This window comes from Cuculus canorus, chromosome Z (genome assembly GCF_017976375.1).
Source record: "Cuculus canorus isolate bCucCan1 chromosome Z, bCucCan1.pri, whole genome shotgun sequence".
Lineage (NCBI taxonomy): Eukaryota > Metazoa > Chordata > Aves > Cuculiformes > Cuculidae > Cuculus > Cuculus canorus.
The window spans coordinates 55,672,997-55,696,336 of NC_071441.1; the positions used below are offsets into that span (position 1 = coordinate 55,672,997).

At 43.1% G+C, this 23,340-nt stretch overlaps 1 protein-coding gene across 2 annotated transcripts in view; it reads right to left on the reverse strand.

Annotated features, from left to right (window-relative positions):
- Positions 1-23,340, reverse strand: part of ZCCHC7 (zinc finger CCHC-type containing 7) — a 111,993-nt gene that overhangs the window by 17,141 nt on the left and 71,512 nt on the right. For both annotated transcript variants that reach the window (XM_054054660.1, XM_009562953.2), the window contains 4 exons: positions 20,758-20,801; positions 19,420-19,545; positions 17,542-17,712; positions 7,817-7,852 (listed from right to left, as the gene is read on the reverse strand). In XM_054054660.1, the coding sequence (XP_053910635.1) occupies positions 7,817-7,852; positions 17,542-17,712; positions 19,420-19,545; positions 20,758-20,801 (377 nt within the window). The remainder of the gene's footprint in view (positions 1-7,816; positions 7,853-17,541; positions 17,713-19,419; positions 19,546-20,757; positions 20,802-23,340) is intronic.

A 23,340-nucleotide genomic window follows, 5' to 3' on the forward strand; every position in this document is an offset into this window, starting at 1 on the left:
AATGAATCAAAATATATTTAACATTACCAACATCAAAGTGTAATTTTTATAAGTGTTGAAATGTCTCCTGGATCACAGGGTTTTTTTTTATTTCCTATGGAATTTTGAAACTGACTTTTGTTTTAACAAAACTGAGAAAAATTTCAGGAATGTAGGAACCTTAATACAAATATTCATACACAGATTTACTGCAGAATAAAGGGCATAGAAATAGATATTTTTTCCTCAAATAAAAGTATTTTCAAAATTCATGGGAAGTCTCGTTATACCTTGAAAATTCTGCCTTCCTTATTTAGATGCTTAACACTTGACATGGTAAAAATTATTTAAATGATTGTATAGCTTCATCTTTTCAAACTAAAGGAAAGAGAAGTGAATTTTTTTACCAAATCTGTCAGTGTTAAAGGAAAGATCATCTCAACTCTTCCAAGTGCAGTTGTGTACATGATGGGGAAATGCTTCAGCAATGAATCTTACCACGACTATCCTGTTTTCTGTGCAACTGACCCCTTATCCAACAGTTTTGATGCAGCAAAAAATACGTATCGCAACAGTGTTGGCATATGCTGGGCCAAGGAGGAATGCACATAGCAGCTTCTGTGTTGGAAGCAGAGATTCCTGCCCACAAGTTTGCATGGGAGGGAGCAGCTCCCTCCAGCCTTTCTCCAGCTGTGAGCACATCTTGCCACCAGGACTGCTGGCACAGCACTTGAGAAATGTCACGTATGCCCAGATAGCTTCCTGGGCACGCCAGGGCAAGCCAGCTGCAGGCTTAAACATCAAAATATCAAAATATCCCCTTTCCATCCCCTTTTAATTCCCATCCCCTGCTCTTTTCCTCCTTTTCCCATTTAAAGGCAGGGCAAAAAACTATTGCTTTTGCAGAAAACACAGAGTTCCTGAAATTACAATGACATGTGTACTGAAGTCAGGGGTTGTCTGCAGGATGGTGCTTCTCAAGGACAGACACTTCCAGGAGGTTATTTGGAACACCACAGTCAGAAATGGGAAGCTGGTCAGCCCAGCCTTCTGTCTTCCCAGCCTAAGAATGCTTCCAGAGACACATGAAACTGCAGCTCCTGGTTGAAGGACAGTCAGCCTTTAGCCCTCAGTTTAAGAGACCTTGTACTTTATTGCCTAGGGAGGTGGATGGAGACAAGCGCGAGGCAGACTCTTGTCAGTGGAAGCTGGCACGCTCTCTGCCACACTGTCGGGATGAGGGTACGCAGCGGCTGACAGCTGCCCAAACTGTCCCCAGGCTTGTGGAGCTCCAAGGGCCGTTGCAGCTCCCTGCTCTGGGCTGGCAAGGGCCAGACACTGACCACAGCCCTGGTGTGGAAGCAGACACCGAAAGTGGATCGGTGCTCCACAGCCGGGAGGTACCCAGAGACTGACATGCACTTCCAGGAAAGGCCGTGCAAGGCAAAGATGCATTGGCATTTTGCAGACACCCGTCTGGAACTTCCTATTTCAACTCAACCGACATGTAAAAACCCTAATTATCCTGTGCTCAGAGTCAGCTAAAACCCATCATTTTCACAAAAAGGCAAATTCTAAGCAGTGCTTTTTGTAGATATCACATAAAGTTACTGTAGCTACTTCTTTTTTCTGTAATATTTAAAATTCAGATTTAAAGTAAAGAAATTGTTCTAGCACACTTTCTTACTGAAAGCTATAGCTTTGCACTGATAAAATTACATTTATTTCAGGACCTGAGGTTCTACTTTATATATTAAAAAAAGCCTATCGGAAAGAACTTTGTCTTTTGTGAAATACGTTTTCTTTGCAATAGAAACAAATTTTAAGTTTAGGTTTCTGACAGTCTGACAAATACTTGAAACTTGAAAGAGAACAATAATGTGGGACAAATTATAATTCGTAGGGAAAAGGAACAGAAGGTAAAACAAAATTCCAGGGACCTTCTCGACGGCACACAAACCACCTTTGGTGTATTTGTATTCACCAGAGCAGGACAGGCAGGGGCTTCAGGTGCATCGCTCCCACAGACAGCGCTGCCAAAAGCACTTTGACTTGAGCTCAGACAGAGCAAGCAGAGAATTTAAACTCCAAATATCTGCCAGTTGTTGCCCAAGATCTGCCCCGCCAAAACAGACCAGGATGCATTTCCTGAGAACAGGAACTCTTCATGAACCCAGGCACCGAGGGGACACCTCTCCCTCTCGGGCGTGCGTGGGGATGTGGTCATGCTCTCGGTGTTGGTGGCTGCCCACGATCCACAGCAGACAGAGGCACGCTCAGCCCACACTCACATCCCCAACAATTTTGGGTTACCTTCCCTGTGAAATGGCAGGGGGGTTGGAACTAGATGATCTTTAAGGTCCCTTCCAACCCCAACTATTCTACAATTCTACGATTCTACGAAATATCCCGCTGAATGGCAACTGAAGCGCTGACACATGAAGGCTCACTCTTGATTCCAAAATACAAACAAACACGTTGTCTATTGAGGTATTCTTAGCAGAGTCAATAAAAAATAACTTTAAACAGGAAAAGCAGCTTAGTGCTGGGGTCTCTGACCGGCCCGCAGCCTGCCATCACGCAGACCAGGGGAGCTGATGCCGCAGCCATGTTCTCGGCATTGCAGCAGCCCCGTCCCATGCATGAGGAAGCTGGGCTTAATCTCCTCCTGAAAATACTCCTAAACCACCCTTTCCCTCATTGCACAAAACTTACAAAGCTTCTCTGGAAACCCAAGGCTCGCTTGTTCCAGCTGAAATATTTTTTTGCTGGAGTCATACTTTAAATTTTCTCTTTCTGAAAGTCACATTTTAAAGGGTATAAATTGACTTTTGGCAACACCGCTTACATTTTCATTTCAGAAAAAAAGTGGCAAGCCATGAGGAATTTTAATAATGCACACAAAGAAATCCGAGCGCAAAATTTAAACACAAAAGATGTATTGTCCCTTCATGTCGTTTACGCACAGAGGCCAAAACCGCCAATTCCTGCTTCACCTTCTTTTATGTAAGTGGATTAAAAGTAAGATTAACAAACTGTCAAAAAGCATGTTAAATGATGGCTTCTGCTAGTTAAAAATTCTGATGGTTCTAAAACTCTGTTGGTGGCCATCTTGGCCTGGGAGCTTTAATATAAATGAGTCTGGAGGGGGCAAGGAGCCCTCGCTGCCGGAGCAGGACCAGTAGAGGAAGAGTTTATCGAAAATGAGCAATCCCTGCAGAAAGAAAACACCTAATCCCAGCAGGATTTACTTTAATGTGCAACTACACCAAGAAACACACTAGAAAAATAAAAACCTGTGCTCTGCCCATTTTAGGGACGGGGTTTCACTGATCTCTTTATGTTTCTGAGGAAGATGCTAACACTTGAGTCAACTCCTGTTTGCTTTCTGCACCCACACCTCGGTCCTGCTCTGGACTGGCCGTGCTCACACTTGTACCCCTCAAGCCTCTTTGTACAATGAAGCCCAGAAGTGCATGCAGGGAGATCCATGTGCTAGCTAGTGTGTATCCCATTTTACACCAAATATCGAGGTGGCCATTTGCACTGGGTGTCCCACCAGGGCCACCATGCAGAAGGGGCTTGGGTGAGTCAAGGGGCTCACACAAAGACACACAGCTCCACACTGGGAGCAGAACACGGGTCACTGTGCCTTGGAAATAAATTTCCTCTTTAATCTCCAGTGATGTCATCTGTTGGGTGGAAATGCGATTGCTTGCGGCAGTGCAATATCCACCCTCAGCTTTATCAAGCGACTCCAGCAGCAAAGTCATAGGGTGACCTGTGGGATGGGAGCAGGTCTGGACCTGATGTCCCCGCTGTGGTCTCGCGGATAGAACGCAAACAGCCTTCTCCCATGGTGTGGAGGGGCAGCTCCAACCCTGCCACACACCTGGAGCCCGGAGCCATGCATGGTTCTGGCAGCTCCGGGGAAGAAGGAACAGTTGCCTGATAACATGCCGCTGTGGACCCCGCTCTGAACCTGGGGTGTGGCAGGAATGTTCTTCCCCAGTGTGCAAACCGACTTAAAACTGGAGCTGGCACCTGACAGGCAATCGGGTAGAGATCAAACTCACAGGGATCCTATTGTATTGTGTAGAATAAACTGCAAACCCAAACCAAACAGATTAAAATAGTAGGGTGCCTTAAACTCACCAGTTTTTCCTCTGACTTCCTTTTTTCTTGTAATTAGAGGGCTACCAACTGGCCTCCATTTGAGTACAAAATATTCAATAAATGCCCCTGCCTTTGTAGACGAAATCCAAAATGACGAGAGAAGGGGTACGAAAGCACACCGAGCATTCTGAGGATGCAGAAGCTCTTCCATGAGCACCCCCAGCACCCTTCAGAGGAGAAGGGATGTGATGGCGTGTCGTACGGAACATGGTCCGTGCTTCTCTGGGTGTGTGCAGCACCCAGCTTTCCAAAAGACAAAGTTGTAACCTAAGCTTCCTCGGAACCTAGAACAAAGAGCTCTGCCAGGCCTCAGATGCCTCGCCTGTTAAAAAATAACACATATTATTATTTACACCGCAGGAAGCTGCGATCATAACGATTTATTCCAGATTCGCCAAGAAGTCCTTGTGTTGTTATCTGAATTTATAATAAACCCTGTAATAAACACAAGCGGGAATCAAACCCAACCTATTTATTGCAAATGGACACCTATATGAAGAAAAACTTAAAATATGTTTTGAGAAGTATAATTTCCCTTTTCTGATACAGGGGAAATACATAGTGAGTGGCACAACGAAAATGATTTGTAAAAGTTTTAAATCTCCATCTTAAAGAGGTTATTAAATATTATTTTAAACCTCAGTGGGAATTGGGTTGTTCTGCTGACTTTGATTGGTTTTTTTTCAGAATAATTTTAGTTAACAGAGTTGAAAGAACAAGTTTAAAGAAACCAACTTCATCCAGTTATAAAGCTTAGATTATCACAGAGCCTTTAAATTTAAGCTTCATTGAATACAATATGATAATCTTTTTTTCTATCAAAAGGCAAATTAAAATATTCTGCTCATAATCCTTTTTGCCATTTCGACTGCTCGTAAGGTTTCTTGCGCCGGCAGTCTATTTCGGTCAGAATAAGACATTTCTGCCCACACAACAAATTATTTGTAATCTGCCAAAATTTGTCACCACAGCTACTGTAAACAAACCCTACCAGCACCCACAACAGCAGAATGGATTTATTATTTAGTCATTGTTCTAGTCCAGACGCGCTCCTGTGCAGGGGCTCTGAGAAGTCAATAGATGGCAGTCCATCTCTTAGGAAAGCACCAGATAATGAATAAAATCACCAAGGCTTCACAAAAGAGAAAGGTGGAGGGCTGTGTGGCTCCCCACAAGCATTCACAGTAATTAAGAATACTTTATATAATGCACAACATTTAGGCAAACTTTGCAGCGGCCGCCTGCAAGCAATGCCACAAAACCGGTCTTTTACTGCACACCCAAATGCCATGTTTTATTGGCGCTTATTTGTACCCTCGTGTGTGACACCCACTATCCATTTGCCAAAATCAATGTAAAACTCATGGCTGCACCCACGGCTAAAGAGGAGAAACTCACTGAGGCCCCAGCCTGCTTGAGAACAACCAGGCACCCTTCACAGCAGCCACCACAATGGCACTTTTTGTTGAACTTCCGTTGTTTTCCTTTAACCTGCTGTCCTGTTTGTACTGAAATATTTACGCTAAACTAGGAAAATTGTAAACTTTTATAGTGAAATACTGCTGTGCTGACACAAAAGTAAAATATGTTGGCTTTTTAGTTACAATTGTATAAATATATTTAAAATCTATGTTACTCTAACACATAAGTTTTTATTCTTGTGAGAATGCTGTTTACTACTGCTTTAGGTGCAAAAATTCTATTTAAATACAATTATAAAAGCTCGGACTAACACGTTTAAACAATTCAGATAATTAAATTTCTTGAGGAATAACTTATTTTAAATATCAAGGATGTCTTTTACTAGACAAATTTTTAAATCCCAAGTTCAATCTGAGAATTAACACAACCCTGAGTCAAAGTCAGTCTTCCCACGCAAAAAATGGAGCCATGCAGAGCATTTTCCACACATCAGAAATACAGGTTATTTGCAGACAATTTGCAGTTCACTGCTAAAGAAAAAAAAAATCATTTATCAGTAGCAAGGGTCTGACTCACTGTCAATTTATCCTTGTGTGTCCGTATTTGACCACATTTCAAAATGCCCCTAAAATGCACCAAGAATTTCCAAATGGGTACTTTTAATTAAATACACTTGTTTTCATAACCTTTTCTAGCAAGAGCTCGTTTTGACAAATTTTGTTAGCTTTGTACCAACTGAGGAGTCAACTCCAAACACTTTCTACAAAATTCAGATAAAATTTTCTGCCTCAGACACCTCAAATTCTGCCCGAGGAACAACTCGGCCAGGTTTAAGCTCCCACACACGTTGTAAAAAAAAAATAAATCTTTTTAAAGTGTGGATTGCAATTCACTTATTGAAGAATTTTCAATGGCAAGCAAGACTAAAATTAAATTAAATCTGCCTTAGTAAAAACTAGAACCCAACACTTTACCGCACCCAGCACACCTCTCTGATTATTAGATTCCAAATACCATAAACATTTCAAAACTGTTTTTGTATGCACCGTTAGGGATTACAATGAAAGACAGTATTTACCTTTCTCCTTCATGCAATTTTAAAGAAGCAAACAAAAATACTCAGTGAATGCGCTTTTTGCTTATAAAGGATTTTTAAAAGTCCCTACCAACTCTGTTTAATATAAAAATAAACACCCAGGAAGGGTGGAGGATTCCCAAAGCAGATCTTTCAAATCATCATGCAGAATACACAAGCAAGATGTTTTAAGCAGAGATTTCTTATATTAACTGAATTTAGGATCAAAAGCAGACAAAAGAGCATTTCACTATCATGAAGAGGTGCGAGCAGGAATTACAAAGCACATCCCAGTTATTGCTCTAAAGAAAAAGCCCAAACCAAAGACATCTAAAGAAAAGTAGTGGACAAACTTTGCTACTTTGATTTGTGCAAGCAGCAGTGATTAATTATCTACAGCAGGTAAATGCATACGAGGTTCATCTGGAGAGCAGTGACAGCAAAGATTCAGATGAACAGCAAAAATCCTAATTTTTAGAGTTGTTTTTATGTGTAATAATTTTATAAACTAATATATTGAAAATCTGTGCTACCTATCCACTGACTATTGTCTTAACCAATCAAACATTGTTCCAGGTTTCAATATCTATTTTTATATCTATTTTACATGTAAGTAATACACTGATACAGATCACAAAGTTTTATTTCTTGTTTTGGTGATTAAAGATCAACTAATGCAGGCCGAGGAAGAAGTTACAGCTATATTTTTACCGATTAGAAATTATCTATGAAGTTTATAAAGTGTTTTTGCTCACATTAAAAATGTCTCCACTTTAGCTGAGATTTATTTTACTCATTTAAAAAGAAAGCTTTGTCACACGCACTGATTAATTACCAGCATCTGGGATATCTGAAATGAGATTATTGCTTCTGCTACGCATCTCAGCTTAAAATTTAACCTCTTTGTATGTGTAAATGTGGTCACTGAGAGCAGGGAGTGCTGCAAGGCACTAATTTAATGATTACAGTATTAAAACAAAATCATAAGTTCTAAAGATGTTTAAAAAACAGTGACAGTGTTTCATTGCATTCTTCAGTTCAAAAACTCTTCAGATGTTTATTATCTTCTCGCAGAAGATGCTTGTCTATATTTTATGGTCAGCAGTTCACAGAGGAGTAAATAGGCTGGGTGTAGAAGAAAATAAAAAAGGTGTTTCTACTTACTGTTAGGTGATACTGCCTCCATATTTCTGGGCAAGCCTGGAAAATAAAAATATTGATCAGCTAGGAGCATGAAACAAGGTGCTTTACAGCCTGTTGGTTTTGGCATAACACAGTATCCACCGGTGTCGGTCACAGGAAAATAAGAAGCTTAACTGAAAGGGTCTGCATTTCAGCTTCAAAAACCTGGCTAGACAGTTTAATTGAATTTTACACTGGTTTAACACACTCCCTGCCATTGTCAGAAAGCCAGTAACAGTTTTCTCTCTCCCCTTCTTCTCTGAAGGGCAGAAGTTTGGGAGAGTAATGTGCTCTCAACTGCAAGAAGTATTAATACCGCCACAGAAACAGAAATGAATTTAAATTCACCATTTTCTGCCATTTTAAATTTACATAACATTTTGGAAATTAAATCACAACATACCTTCCTTTCGTATAGGAACAGAAATATTTTAGTTTTTGCATACATACCTCTATCCTAATCAAAATATAATTGTTACATGTAATAATCCTCAGTAGCCTAATGTCAGATGAGTTGTAAACAAGAAGCATAACAGATTGCTTTAATGTTTCTATTTTTACAATGGCTTGCTTGATATATTTTTTTTAATTTTGTTTATTTTTTTTTTTTCAAACTTGCCAGACTCCCACAAAAACTTGTAAGAGCAGCCCTTTGTGAAAAACCTGGCAGAAGAGATTTTTGAATTGCAGCAAGAACACAATAGACCTGAGGAATACATAGGAAGCAGGAAAATGTGGGTCTTCTCCTTGAAACAAAACCAGGATGTGTTAATGATCAATGAAACAGATTGGTTTTTTCAAGGGTTCTTAACATTTTTACAAAACTTACAATATTTCTGTGTGCTGCTCTGGCTCCGAAGCCACAGACGGACAGGGAAATAGTGGCACACTGTCTGCTGGCCATTTCAGTGTTTAAGAGAGTCTGCGCGCAGTCACTTCAATGGAGGGCTTCACTTTTGTTTAAAATATTTACCCTTTTATTAAAATCACTCCTTAATCATTGGAACAACTAGCAATTTGGTTGGCCACTCTCAATTTTCCGTATTTTAAGAAGAAATATTAGTTAGTCCATGGCTTCTACATAATATGCTGGAGCTCCAATTTCAGACGCTGAAGCCTCATGACTACTTGCAAATGAGCACTATTAACATTTCTTTAGATTTTGAATAAATTTTTCACCCATGCCTAAATTCTTGCCTTCTTTTATTCGGACAGAGCATGTTAATTTAAAAAAAAAAAAAAATCCCACCAACCAATATTAGCAACAGAATCTCTCTAAAAAATCCAAGTTTGTGGCAGTCACCCTGTGGCACATATGGTATGTTTTTCCTGGGTGTGATGGAAATGATATTACTTATTATTCATTGTTACAGTTAACACAATTTTCTAGAGAAAAATCCACAATCTGTTCTGTGTAATGGCTCGATGTTTCTCCTCTTACTCAAATACCACATGTAAATATTTGAGTTTTTTATTAATATTTCTATAAAGGCAAAGTGTGAAGCACCTCACATTTCTAACAGGAGCAGACCACGACATCTGACAGTTGGAACACACTCGAGCTGCCTTCCAGTGCAAACAAAAGGATCTTCCTCCTTTGCTAACTTACACAGGATTCGGAGGCGCGACGTATAAACACTCTCTAGTGTATAAAAATATTATGTCAAAGACCTTCCCTTCTCCCTCAAACCTGCAAAAGGCTTCAGCCGTATAGGAGACCATGGCCGCTGCAGCGCAAGGGTAGCAGACAGTTATTTATACATTAGTTCTGGATAGTTTTCGATTATCACAGTGTCCCCAGACTAATGTGGTTGAAAAATCGCAACCAATGAGTTGTTATTTACTGGCAAAATGCCATTCTGTGATGTGACCTTTACACACACAGAAGCTATATAATAGTAATAAAAAAATTACTTTATTTTTTAATAAGAGTTTGGTTGGGGTTTTTTTTTATTGCTCTGGATACAAAGACTCCGCTTTTAGTGAAAATCTGTAACTCGGAGCAGACATCCACAGTTGGCACTGCTCTTGCCAAAGCCCTGGAAGAGGCACAGTCCCAACGCCCCAGCAGAGCCATTGAGGGGCAGGTTTTACCATCACCCTCACCCTTTAAGGCTGTGGGAAAACTTAAGGGAGGCAGGAAGAAGCTGGTGAGGGAAAATTGGCCAAGCATATTTCTTCATTCAGATGGTGATTCAGTGTGATACTTCTGATCGTGACCATGATCACTTACGAACTTCAGAAGTTGAATACAATAGTTAAAAAGGATGCCTGGCTAAACAACAGCTTATTAACGAGGAGTCCTATTACCTTGCATCAGCTCAGAGTTATTGTCTGTATCTTCTACCATGGAGTGACAAAAAGTGTAATTAACAATTACTGCTGAATTCAGTCTCCTCAAACGAAGCGCAGGGGTTTGCTATGGAAGAGAGCATAACCAAATACAACAGCCACCAAACCTATGATTTTCCTTTATTCATTTAAGAGTACTTAACTGTGAATCGCCCTCATTTAATGAGAAGCCCTTGCAGTGCACAAGAGTGATGGCAGAGCAATGAGCTACGTTAAAATAAAGCGCATTTACGTCCTGCCCCACTGCTCCGCCCGTACCAGCATTCGGCTGCACTGGCACAGACAGTGCCCACTCCATAGCATGGTTTGGTGCGGAGCACGCAGGTGCAGTGCGTTTCCCACACCTCTGCATGCCTTGTGTGCCGCGCAAGTGCCAGGCGATTGGTTTCCCCAAACCTGTGCTGATGTCGCTGCAGCCCATCTTGGGTTGGTTTGGAAGGGCGATCACTCCTACCCGAGCCTGATCCGCCTGATCCGCCTGAGATTGCCACACCGAACGAACCAAGGCCGGGTGCTGTGCATTTTGACCCACATTGAATTGTATCAGGTGCTAATTATTGTTTTACCAGAACAACAGCTTAATGCATCTGTTATTTAATTCCCATTTCCCTATTCTCAAATGTGAACATCAAAGAAAATAAAACACTCAATCTCAAGCAGCCCCTGACAGCAGACCCGGACTCGAGTGCTCAATAGACGAGGCCCTTGCCACCAGTTCTCATATTTCCACTACAATGAGCAAACACAAAACCAGCACTAAGCGCCCTTCCCTCCTTTCCGCTCCCTTGGCCGGTCGTCTGCCTTGCGCTGAGAGAGCCCTCGACGCAGCCCTGCTGGGAGCGCGGCGCGGGGGAGAGGATTAGCCCCGCTAACATGCGAGCGCTTGCAAAAGGGAAGGAAAAACCCCGCTACTGTATTTGGCGTATGAATAACCAAAATGCACGCGCTGACAGGAGACCGGGACGGACCCGCGGCTCCCCGGGAGAAAATGTAGCTGTGATGAGTGACAGGGCTTTCAGGAAATATGTTCACAATCACAGACAGTGAAGGCCATGACCTAGATCGTTTAAGAGCTTGTCTTGTCAAATTATCAAAAGCTTCTTCCTCTCTGAATAAAGAGTGACATAAGTGAGTGTCAGAAAGCTGCAGGCTGACAAGCCAAGCATACAATAACAGCATGCACGTCACATACTTGCCGAACACCGCCACGGCTAGCGGCAAATCTTAATGAGAGCGCGGCTGGCCCAGGAGACTTGGGTCCCTGCTGGCACAGCTACTCATCTCGCAAAAATCCTTCAGCTCTGAGTCAGTTATGGTCTGACACGACGACTACAATTACTAAACACAACTTTTTAACAGAATCCTCTGGTGCTTTGTCAAAGCAGCGGCTGCGAGGAGCTGCCCCGCTGCAAGCCACCACAATAAAACAAAAGATTTGCCAAAACACACACTTTTCATCACCTCCGCATGGGAACAGCCAGAGAAAACACACAATGCTTCCCTTCAAAACCACTCCTGCACGAGCAGATGTTGAGACCTTTCCCTGCGCCGCCGATGCAGACAGCCGCCGCTGCTGAGCTAGTTAACCGCTGGTGCTGGCCAGGCTCCTGGTGGCAGTTACTTGTGTGCACCATGAGGTGGGCATTGGCTCGCTGCAGGCACGAGAAGTGGGCACCGCTGCTGGGGCAGGAGGTGAGAAGAGCAACCCCCTTGTTTTCTGCCCAGGGGAGTGCTGAGGGCTGGTGGCAGTGCCGGCAGCAACGGGTCCCCATCGGCTGCGAGGCCACCCCATGCCTCCAGCCACATCCTGGCCTGGAGAGGCTGTCACATCGCTGCGGCAAGCACCGTCGTGGCTTTCCAATACAGCAAAGGCAGGAGAAAATCAGGGAGAAAAGAGGCTAATGGTGGTTTACATAGCCAGAAAAGGAGTCAGGACACACGGACAAGATGCTGGCTAAGGTACTTGGCTGGTTTCTGGGAAGGAGCACTGCTCACAGGTGTTCAGGGTGCACAGACATGCATGTGTCTCTACATGAGCGGGGCCAGCAAGCATGGCTGCAGAGCACCGGGAGCCGGGCACTGCCGGCTGCCAGCTTCCAGAGGAGCTCGGGCAGCTCACCGAGCACCTGACCGAGCACCTGCACACTGCTTTTTCCTATGTATACAAGGAGATGCTGCCCTGTCAGCAACGTTTGCCGGCTCCCTGCCATATCATTCTACTCATGAAGTTCTTTTCCCAGTCTTGCAGCTGTAGACCACAACCCTCGTGTCACCGACTTAACTGCCACTGAACCTGCAAAACACAGGATGTTCACAACATGGCGTTTTCAACGTATATACATAGAGGCATAATTACATACATACGTACTCACATGCATATTCAGATACACATATATATGTACCCAGAACGCCTGATGTGATCTTTCCTAGGGAGAGCGGCATGTGGTCAGAGCTGTGCTTAAAACTTTCAAACATCTCTGCTACCTGCTCCTCATCTGATCTTCCTGAGGAGAGCACACAGGGTTGTGCTGCTTCCAACATGACTCCAGCTAACAAGACTCCATACATTCCCAGGGCTGTCTCAGGGGAAGAGGCTGACCTAACAGATAAAAATGTGTTACCCTGAAAATGTTTTAAATCCTTTTGAACATTTTCAATTCAAACCAGGCGAAGCACCTCCAGCTGCCTCACAGTCACTTCTAAACAGAAGCAAGGCTGTGGAGTCATTCTAAAACAGACTGCGCACAGAGGCTTGTTCTGCATCCTTTGTGTCACAGCAAAAGAGAGTGAACTTTCTGGGAAAGACAAATTAAAACTGTTCTGGAGCATTCAAAGTATTTGGTAATATAAAAAAAAAACCTATGGTATGTATTGGTTTTTTTCCCAATGCTGTGTTAAGATCTGCTCAGTGAAGGCTGGAGCAGCATTTTCAGAATATTTTGGAGAGCTTTGAGAACACTAGACTCATTTAGCCCCAGGCTCAGATCAAAACCTGCCTTCTGCCTCCAGCTCCTATGGACAGCAGAAACATCCCTGCAGGCAGGCTAGCACAGAACAGTGCCAGTAACGGAGCTTGCTGAAACACTTAAAATTTTTCTATAAAATACCCTGTGGAGGACTTGTAATTCCTTACAGAAAGAAGGTAGCAGAGGCACAGACACCTGTTATTACCATCAGTTTACATAGCCTGGAGTCAATAATGACCACACTGCATCAGACCGTCCGCCAACAGCATCCATAAGCTGATGCCCCATGGAGCTTAAAAACAAGGCAAGTGTGCACCCTTTCCCTAAGCATTTGCACACCCAACTGTTTCAAGCTCAATAACTGCACACACTGGATGAAGTTGCAGAGTGGCCTTGCAGCCGATGGGGACCCATTGCTGCTGGCGCTGCCACCAGTCCTCAGCACTCCCCTGGGCAGAAAGCAAGGAGGTTGCTCTTCTCACCTCCTGCCCAGCAGCAGTATGCTATGAAGTTGCTATGAAGTTCAATGGATTTCTCTTCCATGAACTGCTCCCATCTCCTCTGGAACCAGAGCAGACTCTGCATCTACTGCACCCCTTGGTAAGGAGTCTCACGGGTCTGCTGCCGATTGCATGGAGCCACCTCTCGTCTCCTCTGAACCTACTCCTACTGCATCCATTACATGTCCCCTAATTCTTGGACTGGAAGAAATGATGAACAATTGATCCCTAACCAGTGATGATTTTGAAGCTCTTCACAGGTCCTTCCCTTTATCATCACTCTTCTAGGCTGAAGAGCTGTGGCTGTGCTGAAGGTCGCAGAAGAGAGGGATCAAACTTGCACCTAGGTGTCTACTACTTTCCTGGTGATTCCTAATGTTTCATCAGCTTTTTCTTCCAAAGCTGTGAACACTGACCTGTTTTTTTTTTTAGTGATTGTATCTCATACTTCCAAGAATTTGAATCCTGAGTAGTAATGCTCAGAGCCCATCACTCCATATGCAAAGAGGGGACATTTTCCCTGGGCATTTTACATCTATTGCCACTCAGGTTCACCCACCATCTTATTGTGTGCTCCCTCAGTTTCCTACAGTCTTTGGGCAGTTTTTCACAGCTGGCTCACAGCTCTGACACTCTAAATAATTCAGTCTTCTCAGTAAATCTTGTCGCCCCATTGTTCGCCCTTTCCCATGTCACACTAGCATATCCTACCTTTATCCTCTTATTCCATGCCTGTTTAGTTTCCTTAAAAGCTTTTGGTCAGGAACTTTGTCAAACGCCTTTTGGAAATTGTAGGCTATGTCAACTGGATCATGTTTACACACATGCTTGTCGACCTTCTCTTTTGAAGAGCTCCAGAGATTTCTTAGAAGCGGGATTTCCTTTACAAAAGCAATCTGGAATCCTTCCGCGTATATCATATTTATACCTCCACTCCAACCTGCCGCTGCTGCGCAGCCTCCAGTAATTGGCTTGGTGTTGCAGCTCTCCCCGGGACCACTGTAAAAACTGTCATATTCACCACTCAGTTCCCAGCCAGGTGCAAAGCAAAACATTACCTGCCCTCATAGCCAGTTTGGCTATTTCAACACCCAGTTCCTCTGCAGGTTTTGAGTAATTGTTATCCTGTTCTGGCAATAGGTTTGTATTCACAGGTTAGTAGTAATCCTAATACTCTCTTCAGTTTCAGAGAGATCCTGCGATGATTCCCACCACAAAGCACAATTTCAGTGTGGGAACCTCCCTGGTTTCTTCCATTATGAATAACAGATGCTAAAAAAAACCCCAGTTTTAGGAGCTAGCAACAGCCTTATCTTGGCTGAGTGTTCCTTCCATGCCTTGATCATCTGCTGGCATTACAGGCTTCTTGCTACGATGACAAAGACTGACTCTTGGCTTTGATCCCTTTGCAAAGTGCCCTTTAGACTCTCTTTTTAGCCTCAGTTCCACGCTTTCACATTTAATCTGCTAGAGTTTATGATCCTTCCTGTTTTCTTTGTTTGCAAACAAACATCAGCTCTTCAAGGGATACACCTCCTTGCTTTTTGTAACCTCTCTGACTCTGCATCGCAGCCCCACAGCCTTTGCACTCTGTGGTTCTGCCGTGCCATCTTTCTTTCCAAGGACAGGGCAGATGAGGCCCCACTCACTGTGCAGGTGCCTCCTGTCTGCCACGCAGAAGCGCAGAACTGCCTGGAAGACTCAAAGACAAAACTTCCTGATTTAAGGTAGATCTAAATGAGCAGGAAAAAAACCCATGTTGTGATGTTCCTGATTAACTACACAAATTAGGTAGGATTTAAATTTTGGGATGATAGAGGACTCTTAATTCTTTACATTAAAGAAAATTACTTTATGAGAACTGGCTTTATAAACATGTGAAATAGAGAACGTGGCAAGAGATGCCAAGAAAAGATACTGAAGATTACGGATGTCATGAACTGCCTACCAGAGAGGGAGTGCTGAAATACACCATTTGTGTCCTTTAAAGTACACAAAGTAAAAGGTACTATGTGCACATTCGCTGTCAGCAAAACCACAGCCAGATGAGGAAGATCAAATTTAGTTTTCTGACATTCAAATACCAAAATAAACAGTAAACTCCCATGGGGTTGGCATTTTGTACATCCTAAATATTGTTGCCCATGCTGAGCATGTAGCAAACTCTCAGTTTTCCTTCCCCAACTCCTCATCTTTATCTTCTACAGGAGCAGGACAGACACATGAAGAGTCCCACACACCGTCCCTCTCTTCTGCCTGGAACTGCACTTGGAACCCCCATGAAGGGAAGTCTCCCAGGTCTGACTGCTAAGCTACAGGGTAGCTGAAACTCAGTTATTCTGCCATTCTGTGACATAGGGACTGAAACAATGACAGATATTATGGAACATAAGCTTTATCAGGTTATTCAGATAACCTTCTGTATTCAGTGAAAGGGAGGAGAAAGGCTCCTCAGGGTCTCTATCATTCTTTGACCAAATAGAAAATATAAAGGTAGAGGGGGGCCATTCAGAGTGAGATCAAATATTTCTGTAAGTCAAAACTTCAACACTTTTAATGTTTCCATACTGTTTTGTGCCAAAGTTACAAGACAGCTTTGAAAGGTCAATAAAATCTAATAGCAGAAAGCGTGTGTTTTATAGGGCCTCTATAAAATACATGGAAGCCCTTCTCCCCTTGTGCTGCTCGACCTGAAACAAACAGCCAAGATTCTGGAGGGAATAAACTGAATACTCAATCTTTTAGAAGACAAAAGGAGTGCTTCCATATTCCCATTCATACAGTGAAAACATGTGCCAGCTTGCTAACACCTCTGCAGCATTGTTCGTTATCTGTGGTATGGAGATTATTTGCACCAACTACTATTTCCCTCCAGTGCTTGTGATACAGAGGCAATGTGACAGGATAAGAGAAAGGAATAGCAGTGACCAGACACAGGACCGCAGTGTCCTCTGCGTGAGACGGTCTAAGCGAGAAAAGTTGGGATTTGAATGACAGTAGCGAAGATGGAAAGATATCAGCGTGGCTCTCACGAGATTAAGACAAAATGTCAGTAGTTCCACACAATAAATTTTTCTATCAATATTTTTCTCTTAGCAAAGTTCACAGTTTTGCAACTGTTCCAGCACTTGACAATTTCCGTTACAGGATAGATGTGATGAGCCTGTCCGTCGGGACACAGAAGTAGAGAGACAATTAGTTCCATTATTATCTTCCCTCTTGATTGTTCATAAATAACAGAAAACTCTACTGAAAAGCAGGCAGAATCTAAGCTAAGGCATGTGAATATGGTTGCAGACCTGCTTCCTCACAAGCTAATGTCAGACAGAACTTTTGTTCATTTCTGTATGTGCATAAGAAACATGGGGCTCCATCCCCATCCTCTTTGTGAAGCCTATTTGCAACGTAAAACACAGCTGTAAACACCTCCAAAAGCCATGCAGACATTAGTTTGATCATCTAATAATGTTTAAATTGAGGAATATGTGAGCACAGTGAAAAAAGCATGGATCTGGAACTCTTGAAGCATTAGACTTGTTCTTTAACTCTTGCTGGCATGCTTGCAGCACACCACGTCTTCTACTTCCAACCCCTCTACACTTTCCATTACATAGAAATAGGGACATTTTTCACCATCTGAAGCAAACCATAAAAAACTAAACTAAAGACTGCATGTTTACAATGCTCCGGTTTGTTTGGTTTGCACCACGTTTCATGAAGACTGCAATACTGTTAGGTAATGACCAACTGCAATATCTTCATGTGTTTATACAGGTACACACACTATCAAATTAAAGAAAACATGACAAGAATGTGGTGGCTGTAAACTTTGTGTTTGACAGACATAAAACCAGTAACAACTGCACTCTTTGCTGTAGTCTATACTCACATCAGCATAATGCCCCTTCATATCACAGCGATTGCAGTGCTTATTCCAATAGGCTTTCTCGAGGCACTCCCTGAAATAGTGGCCAGGCAAACAGCAGTTCAGGCAAAAACGTGCTGGGCAGTTGTTCTGCAAGTGACCTCTTTCTGCACACAGGCAACAGGGGGGGACTTTCTATGGAGAAATAAAAAAAAGAATTATGTTAAGTGAGAGCGTTCCAAAAGGTTAAAGAAAAGAAACAAAAATCAAAGGAAATGAAGAAGAAACCACCCCAAGCAGATGCCTGCCGGTTACTGGGAGTGGCAGAGATGTTATGTTTCATTGAGGAATGCAAGTGAAGAAAAATTATGGATGGAGCAATGCTCGATGTTGTAACTGCAGAACAACTGTGCTTTCTCGATTCAGATCCTGCATCAGAAGCACTTGTGAACTGCCCAGCGGCCAGGTTATTTGTTAAGTGAATACAGCAAAAATAACCATTAAACTGGAAAATATACTTCACTGAGAGCAGAAGTGTGGGGCACTCTGTGTGAACACTAATTTTGTTACTGAATTTCTTAAACTAGAACTGTACCACAGGAACATGACATGCAGTATAACACAGTGTGCTGGGCTGGGCTGTAAATATTGTCTGCACCACAGAGCACCGTGCTGGCTCTGTCTAGGACAGAGTTGATGTTCTTCACAGCAGCCGTGTGAGGCTGTGTTTTAGATAACAGACCAAGTTTCAGCCATTGCATGAGGCTTTCCCTTTTACCCAGCTGGAACCTGGTGAGCAGGCTTAGGTGCATAGGGATCTGGCAGAGACACAGCTGGATGGCGGATTCCAGCTGACCACAGGGATATCTGTGCCATGTGTCATCGTGGTTGGCAGTAAAACAGCAGGGAGGGAGGTTTCCACAGCAGCCACTGCTCAATAGCAGTGTGAGATCAGTCTGCTGTGGTGAGTGATTGCTTTCGTACCACTGTTTTTTCCCCTCATGTAATACATCGTTTTTATCTCAATCCATGAGCTTCCCTTCCTCTTGCTCTTCCATTCTCTCCCCATGCATGTAAGTGAGTGGTGGGTGAGGGGTCAGCTGCCAGCCAGGGCCAGCCACCGCGGCCACTTGGCTAAATGCTTTGTGACTCTCAGAAGCACATGGACAGACAAATATAAAATGCTGGCAACTAATCTGGGGCCACAGTGGGATCTCTTTAAAGTCATTTTCCCAGTGAGCGAGTGTCTCCTCACTCTAGGGCTCATGTTTCAGGTCGGTGGGACAAAGTCGCTCCGAGTGTCAGCGTGGGTCACAGCCTCAGGGACCATGGCTTTTGCAGGCTCAGCTGCAGGGACTGGTAAATCCAGAATCACATGTGACTGCCCCACTTCTCCACAGTATAGTGGCTGATTTTTAAGCCTGTAACCCTTGGACAAACTTTCTGAGTATCTGGCATCGATCTGAGCTGATTAAAGTTATTTCTAATTTAATCTTGTCTGTAATTTTTAACATTATTCATATTGTGGTTTGCTGTATAGATATCTGCTTACTTATTTACTAAAGGTGATCTTGAGATTCTTTAGGTTCTTCTTGTTGAAAATGCATTTGAAGAACATTTTACATCTTAAAACTATTTTTAAAATACAAAAAAAATGTATTGTGCCTGACTCTCTTTTTCCTCAGTTTATATAACAGATTTTTTCCTTTATAGAAACAATAGAATCAATGACACCCAGAAAACAGAGAGATGACAGCAAACTGATCTTGTACAAGCTATCCCCACCCTGGAGCAGCCTCTCAGTGCAATAATAAACCATTGAAGCAATGCTTTATGCGGCAAGCACAAAGGAGTATTGGGCGCAGCAGGGGCATTCACAGGTAACCAAAGTGTTACGCTTACCTTTGGCATAGGGCAGTTCTTGGACAAGTGGCCTGGTCTGTCGCAGTTCCTGCAGGTGACGTTTTTGTTGGCTGTGTAGTACCGCAGGCTGGAATGCCGCGTGCTTCCATAGTTGGAGATCTGTGCCTGGAGGTAAAACACAAGAAAAAATGCATTTACCATTTGTGATTCTGCAGGTTAGTGTTTGTTAGAACTGGAAATTCATACAGGTCACTGCTCGTGGTGTTAGAAATCTTGATTTTTACAAGTACAACCCATGCAACCAGGTCTGAATGGGATAATTCTGTTACAGACAAACGTGCATTGTCTAGAAGAAAAGTATTGTCTTGTTCAGACTTCCAATTCGGGACGTTATTTATTTGCTGTTTAAAATCACAGCTATGAAGTTTTGATCCCCCCGATTAGCCAGGACACTTTCACTCACTGTCCTATTTCTCAATGAGCTGGAATTTTTCCTGGAATACAAATATGATGAATTAATAATTAATTGCAAATGCCAGTTACATGTTCCCTTGCACACACTGAGGGGAACTCCTTGGATAAAGTACAATGCTACACAAGTCTATGCCAAATCTGCGATTTGCAATTGTAAAGAAAGATTTAGAAAGGAAAGAAAAGTAAAAGGAAAAGCTGGAAATAACTCTCTGTCTCCCAGTGACCTCACACAGGCTTTCTGCAGGGGCAGACAGAACTGAAAACCCTGTCTTCAACATCTATTGCTCAGTATTTAAAATTTAAAAATCGTATTTTAAATTTTTAAATTTTTAATTTAAAATTTTAATTTTTTTAAAATAAAAATTTTAAAATCACTGTTTTTAAAAACTGAGATAAAATGTTGGACAAGTAAACAGGAGAGGTAGAAAAATACCACTTCTCTTCAGGAAAAGAGTTTATTAAAGTGGCCTGATTATGTAAGTGCTACTGAACCTTGGGAAGAGAAATCAAAAGGACTCACACCTCACTGCTGGTGCTGTGGGACCCTGCACGAGCCTGCAGCCCAGTCGAGCCCAGTCCTGGCAGTGCAGGAAGGTCAACCAAACTCTGACAGCGAGCCACCTGCGTGAGCAGATTGAGTTGCACAGAACAGTAACTGAGCTCTGAAGAGACTGGGAGGGGAGAGCCATGTTCCTCCGCATGGAGTCCGTGCTCCGCTTCCTGGCATCCCCTTCCCACTCTGCTTGTGTGCCTACCACAAGTGAGGCTTAGACCTCGCCTGCTTGTGGGAGGACACTACCAAGGATCCACACAGAAATTACAGACCGACTTTCCAATCCCTTACTTGTCTTGTTAACAAACACAAACCCAAACAATGATAAACAGTTTGGCTGTCTGTGTTACCTCCAAGTCTTTATCACAGATGGACCAGTCCACACCAGCTTCTCCTGGAAAACAGAAATAAAATTAATTATATTTAATTTCTATTAATATTTCTATATAAAATATTCAACACTGTGATTACTGCAGTTATTGAAACTGATAACAGACTTTGTATGTACCAAAGCAGACAAACTCGTTCTGTTTTGGGTAAAGGGAAACTTTCGCCCCACTTGGCACCAAACCTGATTCACCCCACAACCAACATAAGTCCGGCTGTTGGGTGGAATTTATTTGGTGCCACCTTCTTGTCCTGGCACCCAGGGTATACATTCAGGCAAGGATTTTAGAGAGCAGGACTCCAGAGCTCCTGATTCTAGCCACTTGAATTATTTCTGCCTGTGCTCACGGGGATGCCCAGCTCCAGGCAAGAGGCTGCCAGAGCACACAGAACAAGAAGTCAACGCACAGCATAAAATATACTTTTCCTCCTTGCAAATTCACAAAATCTGTGTCCTCAGCACTGCCTCCTGACTGCTGCACACCAAAATCACTTTACGCATAACCACAGCAAATAAGACTCAAAGCTCAGTAACTCTATTTCAAACCAGGGTTTGGTAATGCGCAATAAATCAGGGCGACACACTGAATTATCAGCTGTCACACCACAACCTTCTCATATACAGCCCTGGGACCAACAAGAGTAAAGAGGGAAAATTAAAAAGGAAATAAAAGGCAATAAGCTGGAAGAACAGGGATGCAGTTATAGCTGCTTAAGCATTCTGCACATCAACGCTGTTTACTCCTCTCGCTGTGCAAATACAGCTGAACCACCGCAGCATCTTTTCCATCATTAGGGGAGGGTTCAGGTCGGCAGAGGTGCTCACCTCAACTATACCTCTACAGTAACTGTTACAACTTGGGCGTAAATTAATCCCATGTCTTAGCAGACTTTTTAATGCCAAATGTCCCATCCTGTCCCTACAACCTGAATCTGGAGCACCTCCATGTGTTACTGACATAAATCACAACGTCAAGATTCACAGTGAACAAACAGTAAAAATCTATCCAGATGATTTTGATTGTTTGAATCATTCCCAACAAAAGGCAGATGACTAGAAATTAAAATTGTACCATCTATAATATCATTTCTCACCCCTCATGCACTGGGAAAGTCAGCAATTTCAGCTGAAGTCTGTAATATCTGGATGCAGGGTGTGTCACCCAAACATACCAGGAGTCGGAGCACAATATCTGCTTGCTGCTATTCGTCATCCAAGAATCGGGGCTAACGCTGTCTGCTCTAATCTCAACAGCACCCTGACATAATACTAATTTCAACACTCGCCAATGCCATCAACAGTAACAATCATCATGAAGATGTTAATAATGAATTTACCCGCCTGTCTGTAAGGCAACTGGAGTGCTATGTTGTATGCAAGCCACGGCACACTCAGCCATGGGCACAGACAGAGCTTGAATGTGAGCACCTGATGGGTTCTTCATCCGAGCATCGCTAGTTGAACAACCATCAACAGAATGAGAGGTGGGACCACGCCTGCTCCCCCGAGACTGCTCCTCCCGGGCTCTTGGTCCCTTGGAGAAGATGGAGGGGACGTCATGGCGGGGAGCCATGGGTGCGCCCAAGGGAAAACTGGGCCTTGGGTGCCCAGGCACCAGGAGTAACGAGATGCTTCGGTGTACCTGAGTGCATTATTTATGACTTGGAAGCCTGCTAAGGAAATTCATTCATAAAGAAAGAGACATTTGTAATTCAGAAACCCGCCCTGGCAAACAGTACGGTGGGTGCTGTGTTTTGCAGAAGCGCACGTACAGGATGGCTGACAGGTTACAGATCAAAATTACCAGCGAATTAACTCCTCTTAATCATCAGGCACATCCTCCCTGAGCACAAACCAACCAAGTTTCTCTTCTTCACTGTCAAAATCCCCTGCTTCACAGGGGAAACCCATGATGCAGTGATTCAAATATTCCCAATGCTAGAAACTAAAACTGCTCAGACCAGAAAATAAATGCAAGAGCTTTAACACTGAATGAAACATGACAACAAAACCTCATCTTATTAAATCTGTTTGGTGACCTAAAAGTTAAACCTAATTCATGACAGATTGCATCAGGCTTTGTTTATCCTCATGATAAATCTTTCAGCTGAAATAAGTAGGAAGAGTTTTGCTTCTGCAGCCAACCTCTAAACTTGATTTAGAAATGCACAGGAAAATCTGCACTGATTTTTCCCATTGACCACTGAATAATTACGGCATTTCATCTGGCTTTATATCGTGAAACAAACCACAAAATTCAAGGTGACAAACACCTCCCTTGTTGATTTAGTTTGCTTGCGCAGATGGGTTAACGTCTCCAGCAGGCACTCTTAGTCTCTGGGAGGCTGTGGGTTCTTGAGAGCTGGTGCTGTGGCCACTCCACCTTCCTGTGCTGCTCCTCCAGCAGCCATGCCCACTGGCATGCTCAGGACTGCTTCACACCATGCTTTCTGGCACCCCAAATCCTTGTTTTTATGCTCCCACATACTGAGCTGTGTGGGTGAAAGGTCCAGGGCTACAGTTTTGGAGCAGCTCCTCCCCTGAG